This window comes from Arvicanthis niloticus, chromosome 3 (genome assembly GCF_011762505.2).
Source record: "Arvicanthis niloticus isolate mArvNil1 chromosome 3, mArvNil1.pat.X, whole genome shotgun sequence".
NCBI classification, from domain to species: Eukaryota; Metazoa; Chordata; class Mammalia; order Rodentia; family Muridae; genus Arvicanthis; species Arvicanthis niloticus.
Genome location: NC_047660.1, coordinates 123,437,462 through 123,452,760, shown reverse-complemented (window position 1 = coordinate 123,452,760; position 15,299 = coordinate 123,437,462). Strand labels below are relative to the sequence as shown.

The following is a 15,299-nucleotide window of genomic DNA, read 5'->3' as shown; positions in this document are numbered from 1 at the left end:
CTCCACCATATCCGCCTATTTCCAGTATTTTGAGGACCCTCTATTATTTTCCATTATTTAGACTTTTTAAAGAATCAAATTCCTAACTGACAACAGTCTTCTATGCTTTCCTTATACTGTTAAGAAAGAATCCTCTCCACACCTCCCTCTGAGACAGGATCTCAATGTGTAGCCCTGGCTGGCCTGGAACTCTCTATGTAGACCAGGCTGGCCCCAAACTCAGAGATCTGATTGTCTCTTTCTCCCAAGTGCTATGATCAATGATGTGTGCTACATATGATATTTTTGTTTGCTTATTTCTAGCAAACACATATTCTTCTATTTTAGTGGAAGCAGAGAAGTTTTTTTTGTAATGTCTCTACTTTTGCTAAACAATATTTCCTTAAATTATAATTAGGCTAGCTGCAGTGGTGCTGTATGCCTTTAATCCCAGCATTCAGGAGGCAGAAGCAAGTGGATCTATGAGTTGAAGGCCAGCCTGGTCTACAGAGTGAGTTCTAGCACAGCCAGGGCTACATAGTAAAACCCATCTCAAAAAAATAATACTAAAAATAAAATAAATTATAACTGTGCTTAACAATTTATGAAAGGAAAGTCACAATTTCCTCTCCTTTTTAGTATCTTCTGTGAGTAGTTTTCTAAGGAGAGATTGAAACTTAAGATAAAAAAGGATGTCTATAAGAGTTTTAAGATAAAATCCTTTTATAAACATAAGAAACAGAACTTTTCTCTAATTACCTTTATTTAAATAGCTTCGTCTCTTTACCTACCAATTACAAATGCAGCCATGTACTCCTACTTAACACCACTAAAAAGAAAAGCAAACTCAAGAAATATTCACTTAAACCATGTGGAGTTTTTGTTGTGCTTTCCTACAAGGACAGGGGAGAAAAAAAAAAATGATTTTACCTTTTCTTCTTTGAGTCCATCGGTCAGGAGGAGTACTCCATCACCAAATCATCCCATTAGCGAAAGCTCTATCAAGACCTAGATAGAGAACACTGGGTAAGCACAGAGTAGAGGAGGGATATCGGGATACTCTGCCAGGGTATCTCTTTCAAAGGAAAGGGGAGGGGAGAGGGAGGGCGGGCCTCTAACAAGTGTACATTCACTGAATGATAAGTATTCAGAGAAACTATTCAACTACTTCATACCCCGCCTACTCAAAGTCAAATACCAAGACTGAGCCTGCCCACTGAGCTTATAAAATGTCTGCTGGCCATCAAATGTAATGTCAAAGAAGAAAAGGCTGGAAGCTAACTGTTCCAGGAAACAGATTTTTCAGGTTCTTAAAAATTATTATAAAGGAGGGAATTCAATCTACAAATCAACATATTCAGTACAACAATGTCATAGAGACTGTGGTGGTTTCAAAGTATTCACAGTTATGTGAATGCTTGGTCCCCTATTGGTGCAACTATTTGAGAAGGATTAGGAGGTGTGGTAGTCCTGTTGGGGCAGGCTTTGAGGTTTCAAGAGCCAAGTGACATTCAATGCACTCTCTACCTTCTGTCTGCAGTTCCAGATTGAGTCCTCAGCTGTTGCTGCCACTTTGCTTTCGCTCTGCCATTGTGAATTCTAGCCCTTTTTAACTCTAAGCCCAATTAAACATGTTCTTTTATAAGCTGCTATAGTCACAGTATTTCATCACAGTGATAGAAAAGTAATGTCCATATTACTTTTTAAGTACTCTAGGACATATAAAAACTTAAATTCCAACTGGGAAAGATTTTTTTAAATCTCAGTAATGTATCATATCCAAGTCACTCTAATTTTCAATAATGAACACAAATGATAATTATTAAATTTCTTTGTGTTTAACTAAAATACAACATTTTCTATTTACTGGAACCTCTGTGGTAATTTCCCCAAGTCAATCTCAATTCAATACTAACAAGCTTCAAACCCGGAAGGGCTCGAAGAAATGTGAATTTTAAATGAGCTGTTTCCAGATCCACCATTCGCCATGTGATCTACACAGGTATGGCAGAAGCCCTTCACCCTAACCCATCACTAGCTCAGCATCTCTGTGACATTACTTATGCCTAGCATGCCAGTTGTGGGAAGTCCTGACCGCCAGGCACATGTGCCCACAAGCTGAACACTCACCAGCACTCAGTGCCACTTCTTTGTAACACAGCTGACCACGGTGCCTGGAATGCCAATGAGGTTCCCTTCTTACTTTAATAACTAAAACTGCTGGGGATGTAGCAACATGGTAGAGCACTTGGCACACATGGGCTCTGGACTAGTTTCCAGTCTCTGTGACCCCAAATAATAAAATAAAATAAAAGCCTCCACCCCAAAACCCAGGTATAGTAGCTTATGACCACACTTTCCAGCTCTAAGGAATCTGAGGCAGGAGACTGACAATTCAAAGCCAAGCTAGCTGTGACGGCACACACCTGTGACCCCAGCACATGGCAGATGGAAGCTAGACGATCCTGAGTTCAAGGCCAGCCTAGGCTATACAAACACTACCTCAATAAATAAATAAATAGACAAATTAGTAATAAGGAAAAAAGAAAATGTTCAAGGCTAGTCTGGGTACACAACAAGCCCTGTCTCAAAACACAGTAATCACTTAGTGAAAAAGAGCGAAATAAAAATTATTGTATGAAAATAATGACCCAAGAGTTTAAAACTCAATGTTAAAAAAATGAAAGTAAAACAAACAAGCAAAGGAAATACTGGATGCATTTCAATTTAACAATTCCAAATTTTAATGGCACCAAAATTCATTTAAAAAATAATAGTAATAACAATAATAATACAAGAACAAAGCCCTATTTCTGTGGACCTTATAATACTGAGGCCAAATTTATAATTTCCTGCAGAGGGTACAGCATGGTCACTGCTCTGCAAACAACCACACTGGCAGGGAGATCTAGTCCATCTGTTGATCCCAGACTGCCTGGGATTCTCACTGCTTCCCATCTGTGTATCCGGAGGAAATGATTTTCTACCTTCTAAGTGTTTAATTTAGAATGGTTTGGGATCAAATTTGGATGAAAGGTACTATAAACAGATGGTAAATTTGAATAAACTCAATGCTATTAGTACACAGAATTGTTAACTGTTGTTAACTCTCTGTTCATGATGATAACCAGCTTTAGTAAGATGTACATTTCCTAGTGTGCCGTGAAATGTTTACTCTGGGCTGATCTGTACAGACCAAGGGGTGCACTTCAGATTACATCTTGACACTATCTAGCAGGAGCCAGAGGACCCTTCTAGAAGGGCATGGAACTGTACAGCCACATCTCATATTCTGAAATAGATCCACTACATCAAGACTGAACAACCAAAACTGCTGTAAACTGAGTATGATGGTACTTAAGATCCCAGCTATCAGGAAGCTGAGGCAACAGAACTGACATGAGTTCAAGGCCACTCTGGGCTGCAATAGTGAGTCCCAGTCTAGCCAACTGTGGGGCTCCTCAAAGATGGCCTCCCTGGGTGAGGGTACAGTCTTTGTGCTACATGGAGACAGGAGCCCTGTGCCCTGTTGCTCTTCTGTTAACAGTATCTCTCTTCCTGAATTGGCCTGAATTGTCTTAACTAACTCTGATAAATAGCACTTACTTAGAAGTTAGAAACTGTGGGGTTGACTTACCCTCAAGGCCTTTCCACAGATTAGCAGACTTTCCATAAAACAGTCAACCTAAACTAATTGTTCTAGCTGTTAAGTTCTGTGAGCCAAAGCCCAAGGCTATATAGACTCAATGGGTACCACTCTGCAAGCTATTCATCTCCTTCACAGGAGAAGGATGCAACCCTCTACTACAGCTTCCTCTGAGGAGGAACCGGGCTGTGTATAAAGATGCTGCTTTAATATCAGGGTCTGGGAATGTCCAAAAATGCAAGATCCTGTTTTTAAAAAAGAAGAGCTATGAACCATCTGTATTTCCATTATATTAGAATCAGAAATCCAAAGTCTAAAAACTCTGTCTGAAAACTACCTTTTTTTCTTTTTTCACAGCAAAAATCCAATATGAACTCTCTTCAGCCAACTATAAAATCTGACCTGAACCAATGAGGAGCTGTTATTTTGTCTAGAGCAAATAGTGCCCTGGCCCTCTTGTTGCAGAACTATCAATATAATCACAAGCTGGCAGAGATCCCAGGGAAGGTACTACATAATACAGTTTACACACTGTGTTCAGGAAAGAAAAACCTCAGTTCCAAAACATATCTCAACATTTCCAAATAAGGGACTTGGAACCTATATTCTTTTAAAAAACAAATCACTATAATTTTTAGTACACGTCTCCCAGATTTTAACTTCTTATAGACTTCATTCTGCTTCTTCAATGTGCTTGTTTTTTATTTAGAGTAGGGAACGTAGACAGATGAAGTCTTACATGTTGCCCTGGCTAGCCTCAAACTATTGGGCTGAAGTGATCCGCCTGAAGTGGTCCACTGTACTATCTTATATTTTTCTAATATGACAGTATCCTCAAGACAAAAGGAGGCTAACTTTTGTTCTCTCTCCTCCCCATCATCTTCTCCCCCCTGCCTCCTTTTTTTAGCCCTAGCTGGCTTAGAATTGGCTATGTAACTAGGATATTCTCACATTAGAAGAAGCAATTCTCATCTCTGCCCAGAGAATACAAGAATGTGCCACCATACCATGCTACTTCTCTTCACACTAGTTTAAAATAGGTACCTGGGTATCTGAACGCAGGAATATAATTCAGAAGTAGAACACTTGTCTAACAAGTCCAAGGCCATGGGCTCAAATCTCAAGCCCTACATAGGGTATTTTGATTAAAATAATAACAACTATTTTTATAAAAGTAATGATAATTAGTGACTAAAACTAAACAGGACCAGTGAGATTGGGGGGGGTGGGGGTGGGGGGGGTAGACCTGCCACCAAAACTGACCACCTCAGTTTAATCCCCGGAACCCACAGGTCAAAAAGAGAAAACTGGCTCCCAAAAGTTGTCCTCTGATGTCTACATGCTCACCATGTCATGAACACACCCATACACATAGACATAAAATACATACACACACAAAGAAATAATATACATAATTTTTTAAAATGACTACATATTAAGATAAGAAGTAAACTGTGCATAGTGTACACTCCTTTAATCTCAGCAAATGGAAGGTGAAGACAGGTAGATCAAAGGTCAAGACCAGCCTCAGCTATAGCAAGTTACAGGCTACCCTAGGCTACACCTGACTCTTGACCTTGTTTCAAAAACATTAAAACCAGACACAGGAAAGCAGAACTGAGCAAACTATATCATGGGGTCTGAAAGGAATTTACAGATTAACTAATGGCTCTAGTAACTTGGACACAAAACTACTAGATTTTTAAGTAGCTATTCACAATTTTTTTTTTTTTTGTCTCCACAAGTGAGGTGGAATTAGGAGACAGAACTTCACACTGTAGCCCAGGTTGCTTTGAACTCTGCAATTCTCCTGTCTTAACCTTGTAAATCCCAAGGTTGAGTTATAATTTGTCATAGTGAAATAAGCCAGAGTTCACACTGTGGAAATAGTGATTTAAGAGAACCTGGTATTTTACACAGGTAAAATACTTAATAATCATTTGCTTTTAAAGTTTTGGTTACTGTGTTTACATGTGAGTTAAGGCGCTCTTGGACTCTATTTGACTACAATATTCTAGATACCAACAACTTCTTTCCGGATACCGTGCCGCTGATACCTCTACCAGGCATGCGAGGCTAAGGACAACTCATCTGCCAGAACAGACATGCTAACCCACTGGAACTGTTAAAGCCTCTCCTCAAGACACCCTGTAAGTCCCCAGAGTAGGGGACCTCAGTACATTAAAGCACGGATGAATTCACGCCTGGGTAGAGAGCCACTTAACTTATTACGTCTAACTCTGTACTTGGAGGATAATGCCCTTACGAAGTCCTGACTCACTGCCGCTCCTGAAGGTCAGGAAGCATGACTTTTTCCGCTTTGTATCCACACTAACCACCGCAAACACGCTGACGCCACGTAAGGGAGAACCTAAGGGAAGGCGTGGTGCCAGAAGGCACCGCGCCGGATCTGAAGGTTGCCCCAATGCCCAGTTTATAGCTTGCTTGTTTTCTTGTTTTGTTTGCTAACTTTTTAAACATTTATTTAGAGCAAGTGAGAATGTTCGTGTGTGTGTGTGTGTGTGTGTGTGTGTGTGTGTGTGTGTGTGTGTAATAGTTCAGGAAGATCAGAGGCCAAGTAGTTTGAGAGGCAGTTCTCCTTCCACTAAGGTGGTCAGGCTTTGTGCCTTCACTCTTTGGGCCTCTCCCCGCACCTAACCCTTCTTACAACGGCTTGCTGCTTTTAACCTAGACCTACCAGAAGGGAGCACATTTCTGGTTGTGAGAGTCCTTTCAGAAGTAAGGGTATGTATGTGTCACTGCACAAGAAATGCCCAGTAACGCCCATTTAGTTCCTTTTTATACCTACCATGCAGCTTTAAAAATTGAGTTTTCCAAAATCAGTAAAATTCCCATGAAAGATTTTATAATATTGCCATGGCATAGAGGCATAAGTTGTTACAGTATCTTGGGAATTTGATATTTAACTGTTAGAATTACAATATCTCAGGATAATGCATTTACTAATTAACATAACCAACTTGAATTGAATAAAGTGCTCACTACTTCATGAGCATATAAAATCTTGGTAAAGCCAGTCTCTATCTAATTCCCTTCAGAGTAGTAGGAATGCATTTGCTCCCTGCACTTGAAGATTTCAAGATGGTTTCTCTCCCAAGAATCCCTACCACACCCACTCCTCTGCAGCCTTTAAACGGGGCTCACTCCTCATCCCTGTAGAAAGCACTTCCCAGGATACAGTCTGGTTCCTCTCTGCAGAACAGTTCTGCAGAGAGGAGCTGCCAGGCACATTGCTGTCTCTCTGCAGGAGACAAGAGCTGTTTCAGACTCTACTACTTTAAAGCTACAAAGCAAAATAATGTATATAGGGAAAGAGCCCTGGTTATAAATTAAAGAATTTAAAGTGTAGTTCCCCCAAACCATCTTAGTCATTTATAAAAATAAGTTATCAAACCTATGTCCTCACCACCTGGTTTTTAACAGATAATGAAATATTTCAAATTTGCTTCACTCTTCCACTAAGGGTGGCCTCCAGCTTGCAGTGGTGTTTCAGCCTCCCTGGAGCTGGATTAGAGGTATACACCACTGCCCAATAAGGTCCTTCTCAGAACAGTCCCTCATGGACTGAAGGCAGTGACCCACCATCTCTGTAAATAAACTCTCACAGTTAGGTGTGTGCACAGCACCTAGCTCTTCACTCCTGCTCACGCTCATTAGCTAAATACACATAGGTGAACAATGCTACTGTTTGCATCGGAACAGCAACTTATCTTGCAGTACATAAAGACCCCCTGGCACTTGCTTCTTTCACTAAAGACAATGTCCTTTCAGTAAGTATAGCCCTAATTGCTGCACTTTACTAGGGGTTAAGTGTATTCAACTGCATGGACACCTGGCTTACCTATTTTCCTACTGGTGTGCAGTTGGATTGTTCTACTTCACTGCTATTTTAAAGAGCTCTGGCATCACTCTTGTTACGTTTGTTCAGAAAGCTGCCCAAAATTTAAGTTGAAACTTGGCTCAAATATTTTAAGATGGTCGAAAAAATATCACTGGAGTTAGCACTAGCCAGATGCCATCATCTGGTCAGAGCTACAACAAAATCCTAACACAGGGGTCATGTAAGCAAGAAACTGGGGATGGTTTCCAGAAGGAAGGTATTTCTAAATACCTGATAATTAAGAGAAGGATCAGTCGGTCAATTTGTGGACTTAGAGAGACAAAAGCTAATCTCTCTGGGTATAACTCACTGGCAGCAAAATGAACTGCCCAAAAGCCCATCTTTAACTTGTAAGAATTGGAAGGGGGAAAAAAAACCTGTATATCTTCTTCAAACTTAAAAGAATTATGTAATCACTAAAAAAATTTATCAATAACTTATTGATTTAATTATTATTTTTAGCCAGGTATGGTGCTGCATTCTTACAGTCCCAGCACATGGAAGGCTGGGGCAAGATCATCAGTCTAGGTCAGCCTAAACTCCATATCAAAAAACAGAGCAAAAAGGGCATAAGCTAAACACACCATCATCCTATGTCCGAAAGACTGGGGGTCCACACAGGAAACTGAGTGCATCACCAAAAAGACAACTGCACGCTTTGTTGTGGTCCACCATTTTATTACTTTTAAAAAAATTATTTGGTCATTTAAAAAAAATTATTTAATCATTTAAAAATTTGGTCATTTGCCTGGCAGTGGTGGCGCATGCCTTTAATCCCAGCACTTGGGAGGCAGAGGCAGGCGGATTTCTGAGTTCGAGGCCAGCCTGGTCTACAGAGTGAGTTCCAGGACAGCCAAGGCTATACAGAGAAACCCTGTCTTGAAAAACCAACAAAAAAAAAAAAAAAAAAATTATTTGGTCATTAATGGTAAAGAGACTTAAAAAAAAAAATCTCCATAAAAAAAGAAACACCAGGCTAGGGAGACTGTTCACTGGGTAAAGTACCAGTTGTACAAGTACAAGGGTCTCAGCACAGATCCCCAACACCCATGTGGAAGCCAGCTCAGCCGTTGTATGTCTAAAACCCAGCTCTGAGGAGGCGTGGGGGGTAGGGAGGAACAGTATACTATGAAGACAGAAGGATCTGTAATAGTGGGCTCCAGATTCAGAGAGACCCTATTGTATAGATGGATGGATGGATGGATGGATGGATGGATGGATGGATAGTGTAGAGCAAACAGATGGAAGAAGACAGACGATGATGACCTTTAGCCTACACACACACACACACACACACACACACACAAGCTAGGTATGGTGCATATATCTATGATCCCAAGAGTTGGGAGGTAGAGGCAGGAGGCTCAAGAGTTCAAAGTCATGGGGCTATATAGCAAGACTGTCTTTTTAGAAAAATTCCTACCAAGAACAATCTGCCTTTAATATAGGTGGAATCTGAGGTAACTGTAATTCTGTAGAAGCTCTGAAAGGAGCTAAGTGGTCTGGAAGTCATGATGTGGGCACAGCACTCCTCCCAGTGACCGCAACAGGGTTCAGATGTGCCATCAGAGCAGGCCTCCTGTGCCATCTCAGCCACCATCTACTCTCCTCCCTGCTTGCTCACCTCACACTTGCCAAGGCTCATATTAACACTGAGGTACATTTTGGGATCAGGTATAACAATCTATGAATACTTTATTGTTTATACAATTTGATGTCTCAGGTACTGACTTCTTATCACCCAATTCCTACTGAAAATGGTCCTCTGAGTTCTGAGCTCCAAGACTTCATGAATTCCTGAGATCATGTAGGTAGAAACCATCCATCCTCGGATGAACAGGATCTACAACCCTGATCAGCACCAGGAAGCCCTAGAAAACAGGACTTCCAGAGGTGAGAATGCAGCTCAGCTGGTCACAGGATGGAAGGAGAGAAGCTCTGGCAGGTTGTCCTCTGAACTCCACTCCCTTTGGCAAACACAAGCACACACCATAAATAAATGTAATTTTTAAAGTGTTTAAAGCATGGTCTAGACATCCTTGTGGCTGCAGAAAAGATTCTTTTGACCTTTTTACATTACCAAACTGCTAATCACTTTATAATCTCATTTATCAAAGGAAAGTTCTTTAAATAAAGTAAATATACGGAAACGCACTCAATTAAAAAACTTAATTGAGATAGTGTCTTTTGTAGCCCCAGGCTAGCCTCAAAGGGCTATATATACCAAGGATGACCTTGAACTCTTAACCTTCTTGCCTCTATACTGGGATTACAGGCATGCCTGGGTTAATATTTTAAACCCTTTGTAACTTCAAAGGCCACCAAGGCTTTTCATATAAGACATTTAAACACAATCCTCTTGAGAATTTTTTTTTTTTTTGACATGGGGGTCTTTGACAGGATACACACACACACACACACACACACACACACACACACCCTTCTTACTCTGTAACTCAACTCAGGCTGGCCTAGAACTGTTGCCCTAGCTGCTCTCCCACTTGAAATCTCCTGATTAGGTCTCTGGAGTGCTGGGATTGCAAGCAAACATCACTGTGTGCCCAGCTTGAAATGCTGTTTTCTTTCTTGGGGGGCGGGGTGAGGGGTGGGAGTACGGGAGGATACTGGGTCTCACAATGTAGTTCTAGCCATCCTGCAACCCACTGTGTAGATAGACCAGGCTGCCCTGCAAGTCATTATGTAGACCAGGCTATACTAAAACTGATTATATATAGACCAGGCTACCCAGCAAGTCATTAGGTAGACCAGGCTGTACTAAAACTGACTATATATAGACCAGGCTACACTGCAACTCACATTCTGTAGATCCAACTGGCCTTGAACTAGATAGGGTATATCTCAACACCGATGCCTGATTCTCCACTAAAATCCTTTCTTGAAGGCAGGGAATGGTGGGGTACACCTTTAATCCCAGTACTCAGGAGGTAGAGGCAGGCAGATCCTCTGAGTTCCAGGACAGCCAGGGATTACACAGAGAAACCCTGCCTCAAGAAAGCAGGGTGTGGTGGCCTCATGCCTGCAATTCACCTCTGGGAGGCTGAGGCCATCTTAAACTACAGAGTGAGTTCCAGGATAGGCTGGGTAACAGACTGACACTTTGGTTTTTGTGGGAGGTGCCAGCCCTGGGCAATCGGATCTAGGAGGTGTAAGAAAGGTAGCAGAGGGTGAGCCTAAAGGTGAGTCAGTAAGCAGCTTTCCTCCATGGCTCCTGGCTCTGAACTCTTGGTTCTTTTGCCTCTGCCGTTGTTGGGATTACAGGCCTACACCTGCCCATGCCACCAGTGCGGGCCAGGCTCTTGACTGAATTCCTGCCCTGACTTCCCTCAAGTGAAGGGTTGATGTGAACCACATAAGCCCTCTTCTCCCCAAACTGCATTTGCTCCTGGTGTTTATCACAGTAAGAGAGAGCAGACCAGGGCAGACCCTGTCCAAAAGAAAACTTCCTTCTCTCCAACATCACCTCTGCTTCATTAAAAGAAATGAGAACTGTAGAAAGCTCTTAGGGCTGGGGCATTCTTTAGAAATACTGTTAGAAAGAATGTGGTATGGATGGATGTAGGCCTGTAATCCCAACACTCCAAAGATGGAGGCAATACAACCAAGAGTTCAAGGCCATCTCTGACTACTCCACTGTATAGCATGTTTTAAAGGAGCCTTGGCTACATAAGACTTCAGACTTAGCAACAGTTACTACTTGTTTTAGACTCAGCTAATCACACAAAAACTAAAATCAGAACTCCAGCAATATTCTCATTAGTCTCTTCACTTAAAGAAGTAAAGACAGTCCAACTGCCCAAGGTAAGGGTATGTAGGGTGGGACACACCTGTAATCCCAGCAGTCCAGAAGCTGAAGCAGGAGAATTGAGAATTCAACATAGCCCAAACTACAAATCAAGACCTTAGCTCAAAAATAAATAAATGGTCGGGCAGTAGTGGCGCACGCCTTTAATCCCAGCACTTGGGAGGCAGAGGCAGGTGGATTTCTGAGTTCAAGGCCAGCCTGGTCTTCAGAGTGAGTTCCAGGACAGCCAGGGCTATACAGAGAAACCCTGTCTTGAACAACCAAAATAAATAAATAAATAAATAAAGTTTTGAACATTATTTAATTTTTATTTTTATTCCCAAATTACCTGTCTAGTCCTACTATAGACTACTATGGTTTGTTTGTTTTTTAAATATTACATTTATTTATTTATTTATTTATTAGTATGTGTGTGTGCATCTATGCATGCCTCTGGAGGTCAGGGGCCAACTCACGGTAGTCAGTTCAGTCCTTTTATCATGGATTTCAGGAACGGAGATAAAGTCATCAGACCTGGTGACAAGTACCTTTACCTACTGGACCACCTCACTGGCCCATGCTGACAAATTTTAATATTATACAACAGCTTTGAATTTTTTTTTATTTAGCTATGAACTCTAAATCTGCCACTATTAGCCATAATTTATGAAGTAATAAATTTTAATTAGGTATAGATTATATCAGCATATTTTCCATATTAAATGCCTTTATGAAATACCAAAGTTACTAGAGATTAGCTTGAAATCATTCTTTCTTCTAAATACAAATTATAAAATTATTTCTGAAATGAACTATAGCTGCTCTATCAGAGAGTGACAACAGAGACACCTATGTCCACTGTACAGTCCTACTATCCATTGCTGACTGTGGACAGAGAAGCTTGTGCTTCTAGGGTGCCCACTGCCACCTTCCTACCTGTCACTCTCCCACTGTTCATGCCAGTGCTTAAATCTGTGCAGTAACCTGTTCTTGATAAACCCAATTCTGCTTCATTCTTCATTCAAAATATCTTTCCAACTTTAAAAAGCAAAAGGTCACTATGTAGCCTGGTTCATGATATGCTAAAAGAAAGTAGTAACTATAAAGAGTTAATACATACCGGTCATTTCCGAGAGTCCAGGCATAGTAATAAATGCTACATAAACCATACTGTAGGTTTAATACCAGAAAATACCAGAAAAGTCCAGTGTAGAGATAAGGAAACTGAGGCAAAGAGGCTCAAAGAAAGACGAGTTCAAGGTATTCCTAGATCTAAAGCTAGGACTCTTACCACTGTGCCTCTCTTACTAAACAGAAGGATAAAATATTACAATTCACTCTTCGAATGGCAGCTCCCACTTGTAATCGAAATACTTGGGATGCTAAGACAGGAAATGCTCCACAAGTTCTAGGCCAGTTCACGGGCTGCACCGTGAGCTGATGAATCAAGAATATAAAATAAACAGCGAACTTGCCACTGAGCTCATTACACTGTGATGGCTATCCATGGCTGTCAGCTTGACTGCATCTACAATGAACTACAATCCAGAAATGGATGCATGCATGGCTCACCTGTGATCCAGATCTTGAGGCTAGAACACAAAGGCTTCTGACCCAGATGTTGACATGGGAAGACACAGATCTTGAGGCATAGTGGCCATGAAAAGTTTAGGGCCAGGCCTTTAATCCCAGGATACTAAGACAAATAGATCTCTGAGTTCAAGGCTAGCCTGGGGCAAAGCAAGTTCCAAATCCAGGTGTGGTGGTACACACCTTTAATTTGGGTTACACCTTCTGCTAGAGGCCTGCATAAGGACATTGGGAGAAGGCTCTCCCTTGCCTGCTTGCACTTACTTGCCAGCACATCTGTTGGAAGCTACTTCTTCAGGATTCCAGCTCATACACAAGACTACCCTCGTAGGACTGAGCAACTATTAGATTTTTGGACTTCCCATTCACAGCTGCCCATTGTTGGGCTAGTTGGACTGCAAACTGTGTATCATTATGATAAATTCCCTTAATATATAAAGACATTCCATAAGGTCTGTGACTCTAAAGAACCCTAACTAATACATGTGTATGATAAAGACAAAAAAAAAGTATGACCTACAGCTTTGTTGCATTTTTGTACCTGCTTGAAATAAACTTATATCACACAAGTTTAACCTTGACAGCCATTTAAAGAACAGGTACAAATATAAGAGCAATAAAATAAGAACCTTAATTTGGGTACAGCAGTCAGTTAATCTATAAGAAAGTGCTATTCTTGACCACCCCGAATTCAGCCAGTGTATTTTCCCTGTTTGGTAACCACAGAAGTACTAATCAGTAGCCTGCTTATACAAAACTACAATTGCTTGTCTGCAAATAGCCCTGTTGCCTGGAGGATCAACGACAATGTGAGGACCATTTCCTCAAGATCGCTCCTGTGCTATTTCCTGTCTTCAAGATGCTTATTCTCTCCTTTGATGGATCACTTGATACATTAAGGGATTTGGTCAAACTACCACTGACTAATACTAAAGTCCTTTTCATTTTCCGCAAATGCTGTTTCAAACCACTAACCCTTCCCGGCCCTCCTTCACTTTTCACCGCGATCTGCATCCTGGGGCAAACCCACCTAGGGCACTCAGCACGGTTCACTGTCTTGCCAGCTGGGCGCCCAGTGTTGGCATTCAAAAAGCCCTCTGAGTGAATGGGCGGAAAGCAGCGTGGGTGGAGGCGGGAAGCGGGGACCCGAAGGAATGCCACACAGCTCGGACCACGGCAGTGGCGCCGGGACACGGAGGATGGGACTCGGGCCGAACCACCACGTCCGGAGCTCTTCCACAGGCAGGCGCCGTCCCCGGAGGCCAGCCCAGCGCGCTCCCGCACCTCGGCCGACCCGCCTTCGAACCCAAGGACCGCCTGGACCCGCGCGGGCTCACCTGACGCTCCCGCAGCTCCGCGCTCTCCGCCCGGCGCGAGCCCGACTGCACCGCGGGTACGCGAGATCAGCTGATTCACGGGGGCGGGGCCTCCAGGTAGGGGCGGGGCCTCAGGCGGCTGGCTGGAGAGGCGGGACCACAGGATGGGTGGGGCTAGGCAAGAGGCAGTGACGGCGTCCGACCGGGATCAAGATTACTCCGAACGCATCAGCGACTGCAGTGAAGCCCTTTAGTCAGGGCAGAACCAATTGTCCTAGGGCGCACTTTAGAAGCAACCGAAGACTTAGTGAACGGACCTAGCTCCGTCAGAGATTCCATGGTAACGATAGGCCACGCCTGAGGATAAAGGCTACTGCAAGCTTTGTTTCCTCCTCAAACTGCGAGAGATGAAGAGAAAATCTGACTGCACACGTCTGTAATCCCAACGTTTGTGAGATGAAGGCAGCAGAATCAGGAATTCGAGGCCAGACTTGAGACCCTGTCTCAAGAAAAATAACAAAAGTGAAAATACGAACCATCTTTCAGTTGTATTTTCATGGATTGTTCCCTAATGAGGACAGCTTCCTTCCTCCACCACCCCATGACGTCATGTGTTCTCGAGTGTGCGTTTGCTGCGAGTCCACCCCAAACGGTAGCGTAAGGAGTGAGGTAGGGAGAAATTATTTCCTCAGCGCTCCTCAATATACAACGTTAAAATTGTTTTGCTTGCTTCACAGTCTCACAACAATCCATACTTGTCACCGTCGCAGTCTTCCCGCTGCACCTCTAAGTCCTCCCTTGAACATTTTCTGTAACAGCTGCTCTTGGAACACAAGCAAGAGAGAAATCTGCTGCTACAGAGTGTGCATCGCTGAACCTACAGAGTTACTCCACTGAAGAGAGATATAGTCCCCGGATCTAATGCTCCTGCGTACAATACCCCAAGTGGTTCCTCCAACTCAGAGGCCCTCACCAGAGCCTTATCAACGTCAGTGCCAGAGCATAAAAATGTACAGCCTTGAGAATGGCGCCACCAAATGGTACAAACCGGAGATGTCCTGCAGT

At 42.5% G+C, this 15,299-nt stretch overlaps 1 protein-coding gene across 1 annotated transcript in view; it reads right to left on the bottom strand.

The window, feature by feature from the left end:
- Window positions 1-14,384, bottom strand: part of Als2 (alsin Rho guanine nucleotide exchange factor ALS2) — a 66,856-nt gene extending 52,472 nt beyond the window's left edge. The window contains exons 1-2 of the mRNA XM_076932058.1: window positions 14,256-14,384; window positions 910-987 (exon numbers count right to left, since the gene is read on the bottom strand). Coding sequence (XP_076788173.1) covers window positions 910-929 — 20 coding nt within the window. The 5' untranslated portion in view covers window positions 930-987; window positions 14,256-14,384. The remainder of the gene's footprint in view (window positions 1-909; window positions 988-14,255) is intronic.
- Between the last annotated feature and the right edge of the window lie 915 nt (window positions 14,385-15,299).